The 21,936-nt window shown below is 30.8% G+C and overlaps 2 protein-coding genes across 3 annotated transcripts; one reads left to right on the forward strand and one right to left on the reverse strand.

Moving 5' to 3' along the window:
* Positions 1–10,715: 10,715 nt before the first annotated feature.
* LOC140890189 (protein JINGUBANG) lies at positions 10,716–12,233 on the forward strand. Its single transcript, XM_073297949.1, has one exon. It carries the CDS (start codon positions 10,757–10,759, stop codon positions 12,002–12,004), a length of 1,248 nt encoding a protein of 415 aa, XP_073154050.1. The 5' UTR covers positions 10,716–10,756; the 3' UTR covers positions 12,005–12,233.
* A 4,099-nt stretch (positions 12,234–16,332) lies between these two features.
* Positions 16,333–19,786, reverse strand: LOC140875338 (uncharacterized). 2 transcript variants are annotated; one of them, XM_073279000.1, is made up of 3 exons: positions 19,336–19,786; positions 17,555–17,722; positions 16,333–17,072 (listed from the first exon to the last, which is right to left on the reverse strand). In XM_073279000.1, the coding sequence occupies exons 1-3, from the start codon at positions 19,589–19,591 to the stop codon at positions 16,846–16,848; spliced, it is 651 nt and encodes a 216-aa protein (XP_073135101.1). In that variant the 5' UTR covers positions 19,592–19,786; the 3' UTR covers positions 16,333–16,845. The 2 variants fall into 2 exon arrangements, with proteins under 2 accessions (XP_073135101.1, XP_073135100.1); XM_073278999.1 differs by having other exon boundaries at positions 16,340–17,072; positions 19,333–19,783.
* Between the last annotated feature and the right edge of the window lie 2,150 nt (positions 19,787–21,936).

Raw genomic sequence — 21,936 nt, forward strand, 5'->3', positions numbered from 1 at the left:
ATTATTCCCGTCACAATCTGCGCTCTAGTTCTTTCCTCTGAATTCTCTTTTTTCTTCTCTCTCAAATATTTTCTAGAGGTTGAAGAATTTGATTTTTTGTTATGTTGGTTACGGCTGCTTCCATCTATTTATATAGAGAAATACACCGACTTTTTTCTTGGGCTTTAGGTCAACAGCTTCCTTAGGCCCAATCTTAAAGTCAACATGGTCCAACCCGATAAGTTTCTGACATCAGTCTGATCTGCTCTCGTACTTCGATCTATCTCCAAGCTTACGGTTTCACGGACACTTCATCTGACTTCTAACTAAATCTCAGCACTCGAGGAATCGATCTTCTTGAACTCATCCGAAGAACTCATCTGACCATTAACTTCAATCTGATCCCAGTATTTGATCTGACCATGAACTCATCTGATCACTGAACTCATATGATCTCTTCTCTATTCCATTCAATCTGACAGAAGAACACTTCAACAATAATGGATTCTATTAGATAATAGAGATATCTTAAGTTTGATATCGACAATTTTGTCATTTATTAATAGGAGTAATAAGTATTTTTTAAAAAAATTAGATATGTAATTTGACATTGGTGTCATATCGATAGACCAAGTTGATTAGTATATATACCATACGTTTTATATATAGTATAGATTAAGGGTGGCAAAAAATACCGAATTTTTGATATACCGAAGTTATCATACCAAAAAAATATCGAATTTAACGGATTTTTGGTATACCTTTTTTCGGTATGGTACGGTAACAATACCGATTTTTTCGGTATGGTAACGGTATGAAATTTGAAAATTTTGGTATAAACAAGTATACTGATATACCGAAATATTATATACAAATTTAAAAATATATAATACTTTTTAAGAAATAAATTTATAAATTATAAAAAAAATATAAGGTTTTTTGGTATAAAACGGTATATGTCGATACCGTACCGAAGTCTTGGTATACCTGAAAATTTTGGTATGCTCGTTATATATACCGAAATTTTTAGTATATCAAAATGATCGATACGGCCGGTAGCGGTATTAAAAAATTTTATACCGTAATTTTCGGTTCGATATACGGTACGGTACATATTTTTCGGTACGATACGATAAGATATGTATCCCTAGTATAGATAGTGTGTGTATCCTATATGATATTTCACTTTTGATCTGTTTCAAATATATAAAATCAAGTTATCATGTTTAGTTTTATCAACAAAAACTCGTATAATTAATTTTTTCGTCATCCAATTAAAATTATCATAATTAAATGGTTCATTTAAGAATTGATAATAATGTAGTATAGGTACCACGCTACGTATGAAAGCAATATACTTAAATATTAATCGAGAAATGTCAATTATAATTTAAAACTCGGTTGAAATTAGAGTTTTGAACTACATCTCCCACAACGATAAAATTATATATATATATATATATATATATATATAATTAATGAGTTTTGACCACCATGAGCAACTACGTGAGCAACTGCTGATGTGACAATCACTCATTGGATGCACAAAGTGTCACGTCAGCTGTTGCTCACGTAGTTGTCCATGATGGTTGTCCATGTGATCGAAACTCTATATATATATATATATATATATATTGTTTGTGTTTTACATAAATTCTGGATTATAGATTGTACTATATAATTAAATAAAATAATAAAAAAAAGATTTAACTTGTTGCATATACATGCATATGCATATACACTAACACAAAACTAATTGTGAGACCGTTTTATGATTTAGTTTTTTTGAGATGCATTTTCGATTCGACCTGATTCATAAAAAAAACAAAAACTTTTATGTGACGGTCTCAAGGATCATTTTCTTTAGAAGAATCTTTTATATGGGTTATTCATTAAAAAATATTACATTTTATGTCAAAAGTATTACTTATCTATACCTATATAAAAGTGTGAATAAAAGGTCAAAGTTTTATAATTGTGAAATAACAACTTTGTCCTTTTATTTATACTATAAGTAAAATCATATAAAAATATATAGGGTTATAAAAGTAAAAGTAACATTTTAGTTAGGGCATAAACGTAAATAAATATTTATATTATATGTAAAATTAATTATTATGATAAGGTCAAAATTGACAAAATATGTGCATATTAGATCAGTTTCCAAAAAAATTAAAATATCAAAATACTTTATTTTCTATTTTCTTTATGATAAGGTCAAAATTCAAAGTGTGTGCATATTAGATAAGGATTTAGTTTTCAAAAAAATTGAAATACCAAAATACTTTATTTTCTATTTTCTTGTAGATAAAGTGAATATATTTTTTCACAAATATTTTTAAAAAAATTCCACAAAAATATTAATTAAATACTAAAAGATTGAAACACCAGATATTTGATTTTTATTTGTTTGTAGACTGGATAAACATATTTTTTTTAAAAAAATCTTATGTATTTTAATTTGGGTAAGGACCTATTGAGATAAATAATTATATCATGAGTTCATATTTAAATATAAAAAAATATTAGATTTTTAAAGTTATTAATATATATATATATATATATATATATATATATGTTAATTAAATTACACACTCATGTTGTAATAAATCAATTCAAGTAGACTCAAGTTTTAATCTAAAATAATAAATAAAAAACACACCAACACACACATATCATATATATATATATATATATATATATATATATATATAAGTTGAAATTAAAAAAATTTAACTAATTTTCCTCATAAAAGCTAAAACCATTAAAAAAATTATGAGATAGTCTTACAATTAATGAAGGAATATTAAATATACCAAAATAAATAAGAATATGCATTTAATCTCAAAATAGAAAAAAAAAATTTGAATTAAAAGATGAAATGTAAACGTTTTTAATTAATGACATTTAAAATTCAATCAAAAATTTCAGCAACGAAAATATTAAAAGCAAAAGGAGATAATTAAATTTTCAAAAACAATAAATTAAAAAGAAAATATGATGTCCAACAATTACATCAATCATTAACGATATTGACATACAAGTAATAGAAGACGATACATACCAGAATGTAATTGAGAACGATGAAACTATTGTTATTTTTCTAACTAAAAATTTTTAGTAATAAAAAAAATTATGTCCAACGAAAAATAATAATAATAACGATAGCAAAATGTAAATGATTGATGGAGAAAGACATAATCACAAAAATTATATTAAGATGATGTGTATAATATTGATTCTTTCATAGAAAAATAAAAAACGGATGGTAAATGAAAAAAAAGTGAGAGAAAAAAATTCAAAATATAAAAGTAAAAAATAATTGCGCAATAATATAATTAAGATTTAGAATGCATTATCTATATTACATTTGTTTTTCATAAATCAATAGTCACAAAATAAATAATCAACACATAAGGTAAGAAATTATAAAATAAATATTTAATTTAATTAACTTATCTCACTTATTAACAAATAGAAAATAAATAATATTACTTGAAAGCATACATACATGAGTTAGAAAATAAGAAGAATTCATGATTAAAAAAACCGACCATAATTTCTCAAGAATAATCAAGAAAACAATAGAAAAACTAGCTGTAATAATTGCATAAGTTTCAATATCAACATTGTGACAAGGTAAAACTACATTAAATACTATATTTATAAGCTTATATGAGTTATCGATAATGTCTTATTCTAACCTGTTAATGTAGATATAAAATAATGATGACCATAAATGATGAAAATATTGAAACTCGGGGGTTACATTGTTCGAAAATATTGTAAATTTTTTTATTAGTTGCAATGTTAAAGATTATATATATTGATTCCATAACAAAACATGTAATAGTTTTTTATTTCAAATAGTATATATTATCAATTATTATAAAATATACTTTATTTAAAGAACGACAATACTTCAATAAAATGATGATAATGGATCAGGTCTAAACGTAGCCTTGCATTAAACCAGCCCCAGAGAGACGAGTTTAGACTTGCCCAAACGTGTTCACAAACAGGTCTGAGTGGATCTTCACGTTTGACCAGACCCACCATAGAAATTGCTATTAATAAAGATGATAATAATATTGATTTTTTTTTAAAAAAAAATAGTGTATGATAAATAGAAAAAAATCGTGAAATAGATAAAAAAAAAATTCAACATATAGAGGAAAAAATATTTATTAATAATTTAAATTAAGTTTTAGAATGCATCATCATCATCATCATTATTATTATTATTATTATTATTATTATTATTATTATTATTATTATTATTATTATTATTATTATTATTATTATTATTATTACGTAAATCAATACTCGTAAAACAAGTAATTAACACATAAATTAAAACATTACAAAATAAATATTTTATTTAATTTGATTTAACATATATCACTTATTAAAAAATACATAATAAATCATATCGATTCAGAGCATTCATACATAAGAAAAAAAATAAAACAAATGCATGGTACCAAACATATCATATTGCTCAATATTAATCAACCAAATGATGAGAACTCGAGTTAATAATTGATTTTTTCACACAGAAATAAAAAACGTATGGTAAATGAAAAAAAAAGTGAGAGAAAAAAATTCAAAATATAAAAAGAAAAAATAATTGCGCAATAATTTAAATTAAGGTTTAGAATGCATTATCCATATTACATTTGTTTTTCATAAATCAATAGTCACAAAATAAATAATCAATACAAAAGATAAGAAATTACAAAATAAATATTTAATTTAATTAAATTATCTCACTTATTAACAAATACATAATAAATAATATTTCTTGAAATCAAACATACATGAGTTAGAAAATAAGACGAATTCAAGATACGAAACAAACTATAATTATATTGCTCAAGATTAATCAAGAAAACAATAGAAAACACTAACTGTAATAATTGCATATGTTTCAATATCAACATTGTGACAAGATAAAACTACATTAAATACTATATCTATAAGCTTAAATTAGTTATTGATAATGTCTTATTCTAAACTATATATATATATATATATATATATATATATATATATATATATATAACGATGATCATAATGATAGAAATATTGAAACTCGGGGGGTTATATTGTTAAAAAATATTGCAAATTTTTTTACTATAATTATATTGCTCAAGATTAATCAAGAAAACAATAGAAAACACTAACTGTAATAATTGCATATGTTTCAATATCAACATTGTGACAAGATAAAACTACATTAAATACTATATCTATAAGCTTAAATTAGTTATTGATAATGTCTTATTCTAAACTATATATATATATATATATATATATATATATATATATATATAACGATGATCATAATGATAGAAATATTGAAACTCGGGGGGTTATATTGTTAAAAAATATTGCAAATTTTTTTATTAGTTGCAATGTTAAATATTATATTGATTCAATAACTAAACATGTAATAGTTTTTCTTTCAAATAATATATATATTACCAATTATTATAAAATATATTTTATTTAAAGAACGACAACACTTCAATAAAGGGATGATAATGGATACAAAATGAATATTTTATTTAATTTGATTAACATTTCTCACTTATTAGAAAATACATAATAAATCATATCGATTCAGAGCATACATACATAAGAAAGAAAATAAAACAAATACATGGTACCAAACATGTCATATTTGCTCAATATTAATCAACCAAATGATGGAAACTCGAGTTAATAATTGCATAAGAATCAATATCAATATTGAGCCAAAATAAAACTATATTAAACATTATATTTATAAGCTAACATGAGTTATTGATAATATATTATTTTAAACCGTTAATATATATAGCTATAGAATAACGAATTAATGATGACTGTAAGTGATGAACATTGAAATTATAAGCTTTTGATAAAGTGACAAGCGATCGATCCTATAATTAGTATCAGAGCTAAGGTTATGAGTTTGATTCTCATTGATTACAAGGAGTGCAATGAAGATTGTTGAGTGCAATAATTGTCCTTGCTGGGTAAAATAATCGAATCATGACGCTTGGCTGCTGTGCGGTTTAAAAGATTTGAGTTGCACTATTACCGCCAGTTATAACTTTTGGTAAAGCAGCAAGCGCTCGGTCCTGTATATTGTTACAAATTATTAATAAAATCTTCTTTATTTATAAGACAACATCACTTCAATATATTACAAGATTTTAGAAGACACTAAATAAAATATATATACATTTATTCTCAAAATGAATAAGACGGTTGAAATATAAGAAATGTTAACATTTTTAATCAAAAGCATTCAAAATTCGAGCAAAAATTTAGCAACAAAAATTATTGCAATAGTATATTTCGAACAACTTAGCATGAAATTAAAAATAGAAAACCGTCCAATAACACATTGATTATTAACGATATTGACTTACAAGTAATCGAAGATAATAACACAAGAATGGAGGTTGGAGACAATGAAATTATTTATACTCTTGCAAAGAATTATTTCAGCATGATCCAACAAAATAATCAAAGAATAAAGATATAAAAATAAAAATAATTGATAGAAAAAACATCACAAGAATTATTATCGAAAAAGATGAGAAAATTATTTTTTAAAGAATAAATAATGGATGACAAACGAAAAAATCGTGAAAGAAAAAAAAATGGTTATGTGAAAAAAGAAAAAACGCTGTAATTTAATTTAAAGTTTAGAATTCATTATCTGTATTATTATTATTTTCTAAAAATCAGTAGTGGTAAAATAATTTTTCAACACTATGTATTTTTTGTTATATTTTTTTCTTAAATTTTATTTATTAAATATTTAATGAAATCAAATTATATATTTTTCTCAATGTCTAATTTATACAAAATTATAGTATTTGTTACAACCATTATTTACAATAACGTCTATAAATTCAATTAAATTTGTAACATATAAAATATTTAAACAAAGATTCTTCATACTCATTTTATAAAAAATGTTCTAAATATCATATTACATTGAATTTAATATTTACTGAAATATCATGAAAATTATTAACTAATTGCATGTTTATCTCTTCTCTTCTCTTCTCATCTCAACTCATTTATTTAACAATATTTATCGATAATAAAAAGTGTTCCCACGTGCAACGCACGTGACTTTTACTAGTTATTATAAATATGGGTATAGTTGATCCGTCTCACGGATGAGATCGTCTCACATGAGTGTTATTAAAAAAAATATTATTTTTCACTCAATATATGAATCGATTCGAACTGTCTCAGTCTATATAAATATTTGTGACACCATAGCACGGTTCATAAAGATTTTTTTTTTCTTCATTAGTTTTATCAGAAATTTATTTTGCTCGACGAATATATATGTACATATTTTAGAGTGAAAAACATAAATGATATTTTTAAAATTTTCTCCATTTTTTTTAAAAAACAAATTTATAATTTAAAAAGTTGGACAGCTAAAGCATGGTCCATGATTCATGAAAGGGGGGTTGGGACCAAGAATCATAAAAACGTGTTACGGGCAAATGGGACAGGGAAACAATTGGAATTCCGTGTATCCACCCTTGTCACTACGCGACTTTACCACGCCTACAAATATTCAATTCTTCACACTAAGGTTGCCTTAAAAGCGCAATTTGGAATTAAAAATTGCGGTATTTTAATGTTTCATGTACTATTGTTAGGAGTTTCGAACATTTTAATAGACCTTTGGTTGGGGTAAATGGATCGATTCTATTTATCATTAAAAAAAATATTAATTAAATATAAATGTTGGATTAAAAGTGTTTAGATGAGAGAAATATTTGAATGATTTATCTTTTGAAAAGAATTTGATCACACATCAAGTTGCTGACGTTGATATATGATCTCGTTGGATAGATGAGCCGTAAAAAAGAGATAATATTTATCATATCTTGATAGGAAAGATTGATCTTTGGTGGAGACAATGTCAACCGCGGCCTCAAGAAAAGACAAGACCGATATTTAAGTAATATGAGACGACACCAACAATACTTCATCTCCTGAGTCATGGACCTAAAATCCCAACTCATTGGCATCTTAACTGCAAGGTGCAAGTGTGCAATCTTTCATATCCATGCATGTGTATCTTAGTATGGAGCTCTAAGCTGCCACATGTATATATAAAAAAACACAATTAGATCTCTAAACAACTATAGCGTTCGATCTAGTAGTAATTAAATGTATCTTGATGATTAATATTTATTGCTTACTATTTGATAATGTAATGGTTAGAGTTTGAGTATTTAATTGACAAATGCTAAAATATATATACAATCAAAAGAAACACAAATAACTATAAGTTATTGCTGAATAATATTATACCATAAATATATGCCGCTATTTGAATGGAAAATAATTTCCCAAAGATCATAAGGGAAAAGTATATCCTCTTCCTTGAACATTATTTTTCATGTATTGAATTATATTGACATGCATGCGTGTAATTTACAATAATTAATTATTATTTTCTCTCTTTTTGTTTCTTTATAAATGATATACATGTCAATCACAAAACATGTGTATAAAGCTTTTGGAAGAGCACAGGTGATGTTAATTTTTTAAAGAATGATCAGCTGATGATCAGAGACGATGGTCAACCGTCAACTTAATTACATGTGTATAGAATATGAATGTATGCATGCATATAAAAATACATGTTTATGTAGATAGATATGTATGATATTTATATATATACATATAATATATGTTTGAGAACAAAATTCTTGAATAACGATACATTTTGAAACCCCTTCAATTATAGACATGCAAGTCAAGTCAAGAATGACCCTATATATATATGCATGATTTTTATGTATGGACATAAACTTTGGATTTTCAAAGTAAGTATACATTAATCAACTCAAAGGTCTTATTTTTTCCCCCCTCAATGAAAGTCTACCTATAATATATTTAGGAAAAATTACTTTTTTGGTCCAGTATATTTGTCACTTTGCGATTTCGGTCCTCTATATTTTCAGATTTCAGTTTTAGTCCGGTATCTTTATTTTTTTTGGCAATTTTAGTCCTTTTTCTGATGTGGCGCTGATGTGGCACCAATGCAGTGCTGATGTGGAGCTTACGTGTACAGTGTCACGTCAATATTTTCGAAGAAAAAGGACCGAAATTGCCAAAAATTGGAACATGCAGGACTAAAACTGAAATATAAAAACATAGAGGACTAAAATCGCAAACTGACAAAGATATAGGACCAAAGTTGCAGTTTTCCCATATACTTATTGGAATTATCCATTTTCCACAATTTCTCCTTAATATTTCATTCAAATTGCATGCAACTACATTGGTGAAAGATGCATTGCTCAAGTGGTCCAACGAGAGTAAAAAGAAAAAGAGGAAATTAAAGACGAATGCAAATTCCTGTAGCATTCCTTACCAGCAAAGGGGACCGCGAAAGCTCCTCTAGTTGATGTTCATCTCATTTTATATCGAACGTACGCTAGCTCCATCTTAAGCCATTTTTTTTTTTTTGCTATTGTACGCGGTCATGCTAAAATGAGCCGAGTCCCAACGATGTTAGATCACTTAATTAATTTGTAGGTTTTTTTTCATTTTTAGTATCGTTATCGGTTAATTTACGATCTTAGTCTATTAACTTTTTTCATTTCCTTTTCATTTTAATCATTTTTTTACTATTTTTATAATGTGATATCGGAAAATAACGATAATATAACAGAGTATGCATCTTCTCTCTTTTCAAGTTAATTATGTAAAAAAAATTTCATCCTATTTTCATCTTGCGGCCTTTGCCCAATAAATGAAATATCTACTTAGGGCATCAATATGTCTCTGAGAGGATATTTGAATAAGTGGAGTTAGTGAATCTTGAGCGTTTGATAAATGGAGTTTGAGTTTTTCTAATAATTAGAGCCGTCAAAATATATAGCGTGGTAGTAAGTTGAGCCACAAACGGTCATAACCCATCATTTGGTTGGGACGGATTGAGAATTTAATTCCTAATCTAGCCATTTTTTAGTTATATTAACGAGTTGACATGTAACCTGCCACAACCCACGCATTTAGCGGGGGCGATTCGATAGGTCCAACCCATTTTTACATCTTTCCTACTAACATTATCTCTGAAAAGTATGTCGCATAAGTTTGTTTAATGTAATATGTTAGAAATGGTCAACCAAAGTTTCACATGAGAAGATTTAGGGAAAATCATGAATTAATATATAAATGGAATGATATCTCCATTGATATGAGACATTTTGGGAGATTTCAAAATCAGTTATACCTAAAGTGGACAATATCATATCATTGTAGAAATATCCGGATTCCATTTATCAACGTGATATATTAACAAGAGGTTTACTCAATGCGTTCTTAATAATAACACTCCAGGTTTGACATGAGAATAGCTTTTTGACCAAAATATTTTTTTTTTAATGCCCAAAGGGTACGATCTTGTTAAATGATGTCATATGTGTAAACATAAGTGTACATGTAGCATTTTATGGGTTGAGTAGATGATATGCATGTGGCGACTCATGATTGGTTAAAATCAATGGGCCTCACATGGCACCCACTAATTTTGACCGGGGTTACATATCACCTTGCGGACGGCATGTACTAAACCCATTTTATGATAGTCGTTAGTCTTTTTGAACGTTGAACAACATTTGTGCTAACATACGCCGCAAACATGCTAACACGCGCATTGGATATACCTTTATATAAACGAAATGGTTTGCATACTCTCCAAATCATTCAACACGCTTTCTTCCTGGAACTCAAAATGGTCCGATTTCTTCCATTCCCTTTGCCTCTTCAATCTGCTGCCCAAGAATCTGATGAATTCCAATCCAATCTCCACTCAGATAATTCATCTTCAACCTCATCCCTTGCTTCACAATCAAGTTTACAGTCTGTTCCTTCCCTAACTATTAATACCTTATCCGCATCCGCCGCCGCGTGCCACCAGTGCTTGGCCACACTCAAAGGCCACTCCTCCTACGTATTTTCTCTCACCCTCGCCGGGAAATATCTGTACAGTGCCGATTCCAATGGCGAAATCCGTGTATGGGACAGGATTATTAACCACCCTTCTTCTTCCTACAATAATATTAATGGATACACGGTTGCCCAAGGCTGTGGCGCGGTGAAGTTTATGGTGGTTTTAGGACATGATCAGAAGCTCTTCACAGCTCACCAAGATAACAAGATTCGTGTCTGGAAAGCAGTCGATAACTCTTTTCCGACACAGAAATACAAAATTAACGCAACTTTGCCCACCATGAACGACAGATGCACCAGACTTTTCTCCGCAAGAAACTACGTCAAAGTCCGCAAGAACAAGAAATGCACGTGGGTTCACCATATCGACGCCGTTTCGGCTCTGTGTTTATCAAAAGACGGATCTTTGCTGTACTCTGTTTCATGGGACAGGACCCTTAAACTGTGGAGGACTTCCGACTTCAGGTGCTTGGAATCCGTGCAGAACGCCCACGACGACGCCATAAACGCCGTCGTATCGTCCGCCGACGGCCATATATACACAGGCTCGGCGGACAAGAAGATCAAAGTGTGGAAGAAGAACGACGGAGACCGAAAACATTCGCTGGTTTCCACTTTGGAGAAGCACAAATCTGCCGTGAACGCCTTGGCTTTAAGCACCGACGGGTCGGTGTTATACTCCGGCGCCTGCGACAGGTCGATAGTGGTTTGGGAAAAGGACGGCGGCGCGGCCCACATGGTGGTGGCGGGAGCGCTGAGGGGACATACGAAGGCTATTTTATGCTTGACTGTGGCGGCGGAGTTGCTTTGCAGCGGATCAGCCGACGGGACGGTGAGAGTTTGGAGAAGAGGGACGGGGAAGAGTTACGGTTGTTTGGGTGTGCTTGAAGGGCATAAAAGTCCAATAAAATGTTTGACTGCAGCTTTGGATGATAATAGGAGCAATGAAAATGGTGAATCTTATCTGGTTTACAGTGGGAGTTTGGATTTTGATGTGAAATCTTGGCAAATTTGGGTGCCTTTCTCTTAGAATTTGCCTTTTCTGGCTGTCTTTTTCACATTTTTTTTTCTTTAGTTTTTGGACCATAATATATACATTATGTACGTAGAAATGATGTTACTGTTACCATACAAGATTTCCTTAGTTGTGTGTGTTTTTTCTTGGTAAAGGGCTGGTGTTATTGCATGAGTTTGGATCGAAATGATTGTAGGACAAAAAGTTTGCTTTAGTTAAAGATTTCAAATTTGTGGATACTAAACTTTTATTTATTTTTTCAATGTAATATATATGATCGATATGGTCACTTGTACATCATAAATTTACAACGGACCAACTTAATTTATGGTGTTTTAGTTTTGTTATTTTGTGATTTTAATTATTTTTTATTGGGAGTGTTGATGTGACATTATACACATCAGCGCTGCATTGATGAAATAATGTGTCAAGTCAAAAAAATGACTAAAATTATCAAAAAACAAAACAAAAACAAAAATGAAAGACGTTTAAAACTGAAATTTGACAACATAAAAAATCAAAATCGCAAAAACAGAAATATCTATAGATAAAAAAAAATAAAAAGATAATTAACCCCGTTATTATACACATTTAGTGGATGTTAACATGTTATTCAAAAGCATCGTATATATTTTTCCCTTGCCCCACAATATTAAGTTTAGTGATAACTACTGATAATACAAGATCGATGTAAACCTTACATAAAAGTGGATGAAGCGTGGAAAAATATTGATGCATTGATTAATTAATATGAGGTTTAAATAAATTTCTCGAGTTAGTTTGCCTGTAGGTCTTATCTTTAGTTGATCGGACTAGGGTATTTACAATGACGATTGTATTATATTTTGGAAAAATTGCTTTTTTTAAGTCTAGTATGTTTGTCATTTTGCGATTTTGGTCCTCTATATTTTCATATTTCATTTTTAATCCGCTATCTTTGTTTCTTTTGGCAATTTATTCCTTTTTTCCGATATGGCGCTGATGTGGCAACAATGTAGTGCTGATGTGAAGCTAATGTGTATAGTGACACATAAGCATTTTCAATTAAAAAAGACTAAAATTGCCAAAAATCAGAATATGCAGGACTAAAGCTGAAATATGAAAACGTAGAGGACTGAAATCACAAAGTGGCAAACAAACATAACCAAAATTGCAGTTTTTCCTTTATATTTTTATCGTGTTCTGGCTATGTATTAGATTGTTTTTACACCAAATTCTCCTAAATATTAAAAATACACACTTTTATCATATGAAATTTTAATAGGCACCTCAACACTTAACCTTTTGTAATATTTGCATGTTAACCCTTGTCAAAATAACTTTGTTAAACATGCGTTGTACGTTTTTGCGGCAAAATAACCATTTTTTTAAATAATATTAGGATTATGATTTATGATACGAAAATTATCTTCTATTATTGTACTAATTTTCATATATATCTACTTAAATACATCACTCACATCAGAATACGCAATTTTTCTTCACAAATACACGTGATGTATTTGAGTAAATATGAAAAATACTACAATAATAGAAGGGCATGATTTTCGTAATATCAACATAATATTGTCGAAAAAAAATGTTTGTTATGCACCAAACAACGCATGTTCAAATAACTCGTTGTGCCAAAAGTTAAACGTGCAACTATTACAAAAGGTCAATGACTGGGGTGCATATTAAAATTTCACATATAAAAAGTGTGTATTTTCAATATTTCACGGGAGGTTTGGTGCAATAAACCCAATTATGGAGCAAGTGAAAGGATAAATTTGAGACCACACAAAGCCTATATAGGAAACAAAGCCTTTGTAATGGGAGGAAAATAACACCACTTGTCGTGCAGGGTGAAACGATGCTGCTTGACCTGAGGCTTCATCTCAATTCAAAACAAAAAAATACGAGCCCTAGTTGAAATGGTATCGTTTCTCCTATACATTAGCATATTTCAATTAATTTGTGAAAGAAATAATTATTCCTTGATATATATATTTCCATGTTGAGAAGAATTTATTTTGGTTTTCTGTCTTTCTAAGATTGATTATTAATATTGTGTTTTCTATTTATATGATTGAAATATTTTAAACTAAGAATGGTTTTGAATTAAAATAATATTCCTAGATACGGTAGAAATTATCTCTAAGTTAATTATGTATCTATTTCCTAAATTACATCTTGTTTCTTATCTTTGTAGGAAAAAATCACGATTAAATATATGAAGTTATCAGAGAGTGTGTGAAGAATTTCAGAGATGTAAACACATGAGAAATCAAGAGCTCTGAAGCATTGAAGGAGGTCGAAGGTTTTTACAGCCATCATTGCTAGATTCCCGTGTTACCTTGAAGTGTTGAGAGCACTTGGAGATAGCTACAGTGTTGATCTAAGTTCTTTGGTTATCTCTCAAATTTTGGCAACTCGGATCAACTCCCTTTGGTTTTACGATTTTGTAGTTTGTTTATTGTTAGAGAGTTGCTTTTGTTTTCTTACCTGTTTTTGAGAAAAAAAATGATTTTTTTATACCGTTCACTAGTATTGATTTTTGTAAAACAATTTGAAATTTTTCTAGTGAATATTTTTGCTCTGAGACACCGCGCAAGTACTTGGTACTTGTGCATAATTATACCTGAGTATTTTGTTATTTGTTTTTATTTTTATTTACCTTTTAAATTATTCCGCTGCATGTTGTCTCAAGTATTGACAACATCTATAGACAACATCTTTCAAAAATCTGATTTTTGTAAAATCTCTATCTATGTCAAGGGCAGAAAGCACCTAGCAATTTGTTTCCATCAGAGAGGATATATGTGTATCCTAGTATTATGCTTAGAGATGTTTCCCATTTGCGTTTATCCTATTTTTTCACCCCAAAAAAAAAAATTAATAAGTCATACTTAAAAAGTAATAGATGGCTGGTCTTGCGCTGTTTCTTAATAATCTTTATTTATTGACTATTGTTGTTACCAAACCACTTTTTGAAACTAAATCTGAAAGCAGGGCTCGTTATGTTGAAAATTGAAAAGATAATCTGGCAGCAGCATGTTAATTTAGACTTAATGACGGCATGATCATTTTAATCCACACGGTTACAATCAGTTTAAAAAATTTCCTTTGTATAACTTATTTTTTTATTTTAAGTATTTAACTTTTCATTTGGTATGAAAAATTATAATATGTTGTACATTTTTCAAGAGATGCGTATACTCTACTCCATCGTCCCACTTATTTAGACTAAATTTTTTTTTTCATACATCTCAATTATATAATCAAGTTTTCGATATATTTCTTGATCTTTTATCAATCTACGTACTCAATTAAGTTAATATCATTAACTACGTAGATATATTCTAGTTTTTTTATTTTATTAAAATATTCATTAAATAAAGGTAAAATAAGACATTGTTTTACAAAAATTTATTTTTTCAAATAATTTATAATATGTGCAATAACACACGGAAATATAAATGAGTGACATGGAAAAACTAAAAAATTTAAAAACAAAAAAAAATCATTATTATAAAAAAAACCTAAAGATATTTACATGTCAAAATATCTCCACACTCGCACATATATAAATATTGGGTTTTATATATTTATTTATTATTTTGTTGTTAAATTTTAATTTTAGTCGTGTTTTTTTTTATTTTTTGGTAATTTTATTTCTTATTCAATGGATATGCTAATGTGACACTGTCAACGCCAAATATGTGCATCACATCAACGTTTGTCGTAAAATTACTAAAGTTGTTTTAAAAAAAACAATTGTTGACTAAAACTAAAATTTAACGACACGAAAGATCAAAACACAAAAAGATTAATATACAATCATATGAAAGCACGTGACTTATCATAATTAACCACCATATGAATAAAAAAGACTAGCAATCATAAGTGTAACGTGGTGAACAAAAATTTTTGCCAAAATTGTTTAATTCGATCGTCTTTGAGTGTACTTCACTTTATTTAAACAGAATCATAAATTATTACTAAATTTCATGGTTAAGAAGCTTCTAAAATTTAATATGTTCAATTAAATCAAGTGGGTGGGAGTTAGGCTAAAAGTCACATTTTCCAGCCTAATGAACCTTTAATTCACAATACTTCTATGACGAGCCTACGGATCCCAACATTTGCCCTTTATCAAAAAAAAAAAAAAAATCTCTTTTTCACATTTCAAAAGGAGATGAATCGAACTTTTGGAGACAGCGAATAAAATTAATCTAATAATAATAATAATTAAGGGCAATTTGCTCAAAAATCCCCAAATGCAAACATATTTTGCTTTGGGGTCCCTAGTCATAAAATGTGGTACAAAACAATACAATATGTGGTACAAAATCATACAAGATGTGGTACAAATTAACAAAAATTGTGGTACAAAAAAGTGGCTATGAAGTACAGAGCAAAACATGTTTGCATTGGGGATTTTTGATCAATTTGCACAATAATTAAACCGAATGACAAAGTTCATCAATAATTACCCAAATTTGTCCTAATGTTATTAAATAGTCTACTTTTCTCCTACATCGTGTTATGCGTGTTAGATGCTAATTTCTTACTTTGAAATTAATAATAGCGTTTATACTCCTTTAATAATCACTTTGACAAAGAAATTCGGGTTGATTTTGAAAACACGTGCTGCCTAATCAATAGATGTGATTGATTAAGGAATAAAGTATTATAATAATCCTGATTAAGTCGATGATTTGAACCTTGGTTAATTTGTTCAGAAAAGGATTTCCAGATTATGTGCTTACATCAAAGCGTGTGTACCTACACACTTCAACCTCACCTATACCTGAGTCAAGCTGCCTATTTCGTGTTGCTAAACAAGTTCTACATGTTAGATGGATGTTGGAATTTCAGAGCTGTCGTTCGCGACTGCGCTCGAGCAGTTCTTCCCAATCAATGAAACGCTCGAGCAACTCTGTTTGCTTCAACACCAAACAATCATCGTCTTTCCCGAACCAGTCGTAGCGTCGTTTGGCAACGTAATCATAAACAACATCTCTCAAAGGAGTGGGGACAATCAGGAGGGAACTTAATGCAGAATAAGGAAAAGGCAAGTACGATAAAACCCTCAAACCAGCTGCAGAGAAATTGGAATTGAGAACTTGTTAGAATATATAACCGCACCTATGGTAACTCAAACTAGGAGTGACGCTTAAGCTCGATTAAGCAATAACTTTTTAGAAAGGACGATTTCATTTGTTTTTTAAAAAGAAAACAGTTTTTAATAAATATGTATAATTATAGTTTAGAACTTTTACTCTCATTTCGTTCAATGTTTGCCTTAAAATAATTAAAATTATAGTAAAAACTGAAAACGTTTTTTCATGCTTAAGCTCGCATAAGTTTGAAAACCTCCACGCTTCAACACGTTTTACGCTTTTTAGAACTTTCTATGACCTTACGTATGTTTGAAAAACCTACTACACCGTGGAGCTATCTGCTTTGTATTAGAAAGTATGAAAGCTTACAAATACTTGAATGAAGATAAAAGGAAATACCATACTGAAACGAAACAATTATCGAACCAAGAGTGTGAGGATCCTTAAATAAAGAAATTACCAGTAGAGCCTTGGTGATATAAACCAGGTCCTTCAACAAACAGAATGCGGCGAAGAACATCATCTCGATCAACTCCACTCACTCTCATGTAAGGCTCAGCAGCTTTTGATTGTAGGCAACAAAACTTAATTTTCTTATCCTTGTCAGCCTGAATTATCCATTTCACTCCTGCACATTGAAGTATTTATAAGAGGTTAACAGTTCTGACCAGGTGTGTCTAAGAAAGATACGAGTAACAATGATAACAAGAAGTCGTTAAATCTTGAAAATCTCTGTTATGCGCCACTGGAAGAGAAGGTTGCATTAGAATCCGTTTCACTTTGCAAGAAACAATGTTTATTACTACCACAAAACAGATCTTAGAAGACATGATTCAGACACCTCATCAGAGTGGTACAATAAATACATACACTCTCAGGAGATTTCTAAAGATCAACTGATCCAAGCATCTTTATACAAAGATCTATCGCTGAGAACAAAGGATCATAAAGTCATCAGCAAAGGCAATCAGGCAACAAACACCAACTTCTCACCAAAAATATTCAAGAACATTACCCTTTCTTTTTTTAGTTTTTCATTTTAACACCGAAGAACCTGCATTAGTGTCTAACTGGAGATTCCCTTGAAACAATTCTCAAATATGGTTGGCAAAATAAAACCAACATTTAATAACCATAAAAACTTCAATAGAAAAAATCGTTATGTCAGCGAGGCATGCCATTGACAAAGCATACCTATGCGATATAGATGACAGTAAAAAGTGACTGCAAGATTATATAATTGGAGCAGCATCCATTTCAGATAGCAAACAATATATAAAGGGAGTTGCACTAGATTACAAAGGATGAAGCACCAATACTGGTGGCAGATAACAAAGGATCATGCCATAAAGAGTAAGTTTTTTAGTTGATTACACGATTTCAATCATGTCAGTGTCATGGATCAAATTAATGTACACAACAAGTAACTAGAGGAATTCAATTGGCTACAAAGCTACAAAGATAATGCTTGTACTGATACAAAGTTTTCCAGTTTCTGTAATTCTCACTGGTTCTTCTCTACTCCCTATTACCATGATATCTCTTCTTCTCATTAAAACTCCATTTGAGGGAGTTAGCACTCACCCGACTAATCTTACTACTATCTACATGCAAAACTTCCTCAAGAGAGAGTAGGTCGAACGATATTTGTCCAGCTAGATTCCAAGTAAAGTCATTATACTCATCATCACCATCTCTTTATACCTCACAACAATGAAAATGAAAAACGAGCTGAATCCACAGGTAATCTCCAATCACCAATCAGACAGTGCAAGAATCTACTAACAGACCGTTACATTTTAATCCCAATGTCCACAGTTCCCCATGTCTCCAAGAAGAATTGATTGGAAAAATGCAATAGTCCTTCATCTTTCTCAACCACCAATAATACAATCAACTCATTTATCACACAATGAGCAGTTACGCATCATAACTAGCAGTAGTAACCTCTCTGCTCTAATGGTCGTCATTTTGAAATTTTACTCTCAATTCAAATTTCTCAGCTCTGTAGACTCTAGTTTACCGCTTTTGTCTTCTCAAGCCCGATTCAAGAAGCAATTTCAATCGAGAGACTTGAAATCGAACTAATCCTATGCATTAGCATTTCAGAACTGAATAATCTGCCTCTCCCACAGCATTTATTAATGAAAAAAAAACAGGAAAACAACAAAATAGGAAGGCTGATATGCAGACAAACACAGAAATGATAAAAAATAATAATAATAATAAGACGAGCACCACTGTGGCAGAGGTGGCAAACGCCGTCGTACACGACGACGCGTGGCTGCAGCAGAGTAGGCGCCACCCCAACCGCAGCCACAACTGCAGCATCTGATGCTTCTAGCAGCATCGGATCGGCCGGCGAGGAGAAAAGCGAATCCAGCGGCCGCGCGGAATACCGGCGGCGAATCAACGGCATAGAAGTCGTACTCCGGCACTCCCGTGCTACAATAAACGCCGCCAATGCAGACTTGACGCCTCGCCTCAGCACCGCCATGCCTCTTTCTCAATGTTGTGAATATGGAGGCGATTTTGATTTTCGGGACAATGAAAATGAATCAATCCATCATATTCAGAGTAGTGATCGATTGGATTCAATGTTTTCCGATTCTTTTTCCTCAAGCTTCAAGAGAGTTGATATACGGTCAGGATCACTTTCTCAATGGAGGAAACGAATATCCATTGCTTATAACGGTAGACGTATACATACACAAGGGTAAAACATAGAAATGTTTTCTAAACCTTGCTTTCCTTGAACATTTTTCTAATCTTTTAGTAATTAAAACATACACTTGTAAAATATACGAGGGAATTATTTTTTAAAATCTGAAATCAATTGAAATTTCTAACTTGCATACGAGGGAATTATTTGATTGAGTGACACACCAGCTCTGGTTTACTGGTCATATCTCTCAGCTTCATTATCCGAATAGAATGATTCAGTATGCATTTCAAAGATAAGAAGATGGTATAAAAATCCTCTTCACAAGTCAAAGTTTGAATCTGAGCTTAAAAAAACTATAAATCACGTTGAAGTTGCTGATTCTGCACAGGTTGATGACAGAACTCAAATCTGTACACGATCTGATAGTTTGAGCATATCTCTCTAATATGAAATCCAAATAAAGTGTTTCTTGATGTGTTGGAAAGCCTAGATGAAGGGCTAAAATTTTATGTTCACCACTTTACCTAGAAATACGCATCAAGATCTATAAGCACTCGATTGCTCAACATCTCCTCGAACGCTCAAAGTCTCCTCGACCATTGATGAGCAGATCTGGTATTTCAAGCATAACTTTTTTATATAAACTCCGAATTGAGTGATTCTTGTGGCGTTGGAAAGCCAAGATCAAGAGCTACAATTTTTATGTTTACCACTTTGCCTAGATATCAACGCAGCAAGAATTATATAATCACTTGAACAGACAGCAGTTGCTTAAGCAGTCGAGATGTTCTCACTTGGTCTCTCAACCGGTCGAGGTATTATCATGTGTTCTCACTCAACCGCTCACAAAGCTAGTCACCTGCTCTCACTCAACCACTCACCTAGCATGTCACCTGCTCTCGCCAGTTGACTGCTCCAGTTCCAGATCTTGTCAACCGGTCATGGTACTGTCACATGGTCTCTCAACCTGTCACTTGGTGCTATGAGCTGTTGGAACTCTTTCCAGAAGCTCAAATATGACCATTGTGTTGTCAGAAACAGTACACAACTATTTCCAACAGTCATATTCTTGTATCTAACGTCTATATAATTCTTGGAGGCTATAAATATAAGATCTGTAGATTGAGGAGAAGAGAGAGTGGATAACCAAAAGATTATCCAGCTAGTTAGAGATTTTCCACATCAAGAGAGAGCGTCAAAAACAATTATTCAGCTATTCAAGAGAATGCTCTTGGTGTGAAGAACACAATAGATTTCTTGAGATTTCACAGTCAAGTTCTTCAGACCACAACTCACTCACACACATTTATTAGATGATTTGTATAGATGAGTTGAATGAGTATCTTCTCACAAAGATGTTAAACATTGTGTAAACTTTGTATATTCAGTGTTATGTCATTGGAGAGAGTGAGAATCTAGGAGATCCGACTTAGGCGGTGGGGTAAGTCCTAAGGTTGGAGTGAGGTGATTACAAGACATTATAATACCCAAAGTCTTCTAGTGTATCCTTTTCTGTGAGGAAGAATGGGTGACGTAGGAGATTGAGCTCCGAAAATTTATAAACAAATTCTTGTCTCTTTACTTTATCTCATTTACTTGTTGGTGTTTTTGGATGATTTGTTGAAGCATTTTATGTGTTTTCTAAAATACCAAAATTTTGCATACAAAGTGTTTGATAAAATGCTTCAACCAAAATGGTTTTACTGTCTCAACTTGCAATCTTTTCAAACGATTTCTAAAATGCTTAATCAGTTTTTAGGTGGATTATTTCGAATATTTTTGTAGTGACCCTGCATGGTATCACCTACTAACTGGCAACTAATAGCATGCATTAAAATTAATACAGCAAAATAACTTAACAGAGTAAGACATGCGGAAACAAAACCATAATTTACATATCAGCTTAGTAGCATAATCCAGACTTAAATCTGTAATGATACAACCAAATTGAAATCTTAAACAGTAAACATTATACAGCTATATCGAATCCTGCTGTATAATAAAATCTTCAAGGCTCCTGCTCCCTAGTCCTGCCTTGAACTACCAGCTCCGTCCATCCTGCGACCTGCCCCATAGAATAGGGTGTCCAAGATAACAACTAGGACGTGAGCGCTACGCCCAGTACATAGACATGAGTAAACATATGTATATAATGCATGCAACATGATGACTGGTAC

This window comes from Henckelia pumila, chromosome 1 (assembly GCF_033568475.1).
Source record: "Henckelia pumila isolate YLH828 chromosome 1, ASM3356847v2, whole genome shotgun sequence".
NCBI classification, from domain to species: Eukaryota; Viridiplantae; Streptophyta; class Magnoliopsida; order Lamiales; family Gesneriaceae; genus Henckelia; species Henckelia pumila.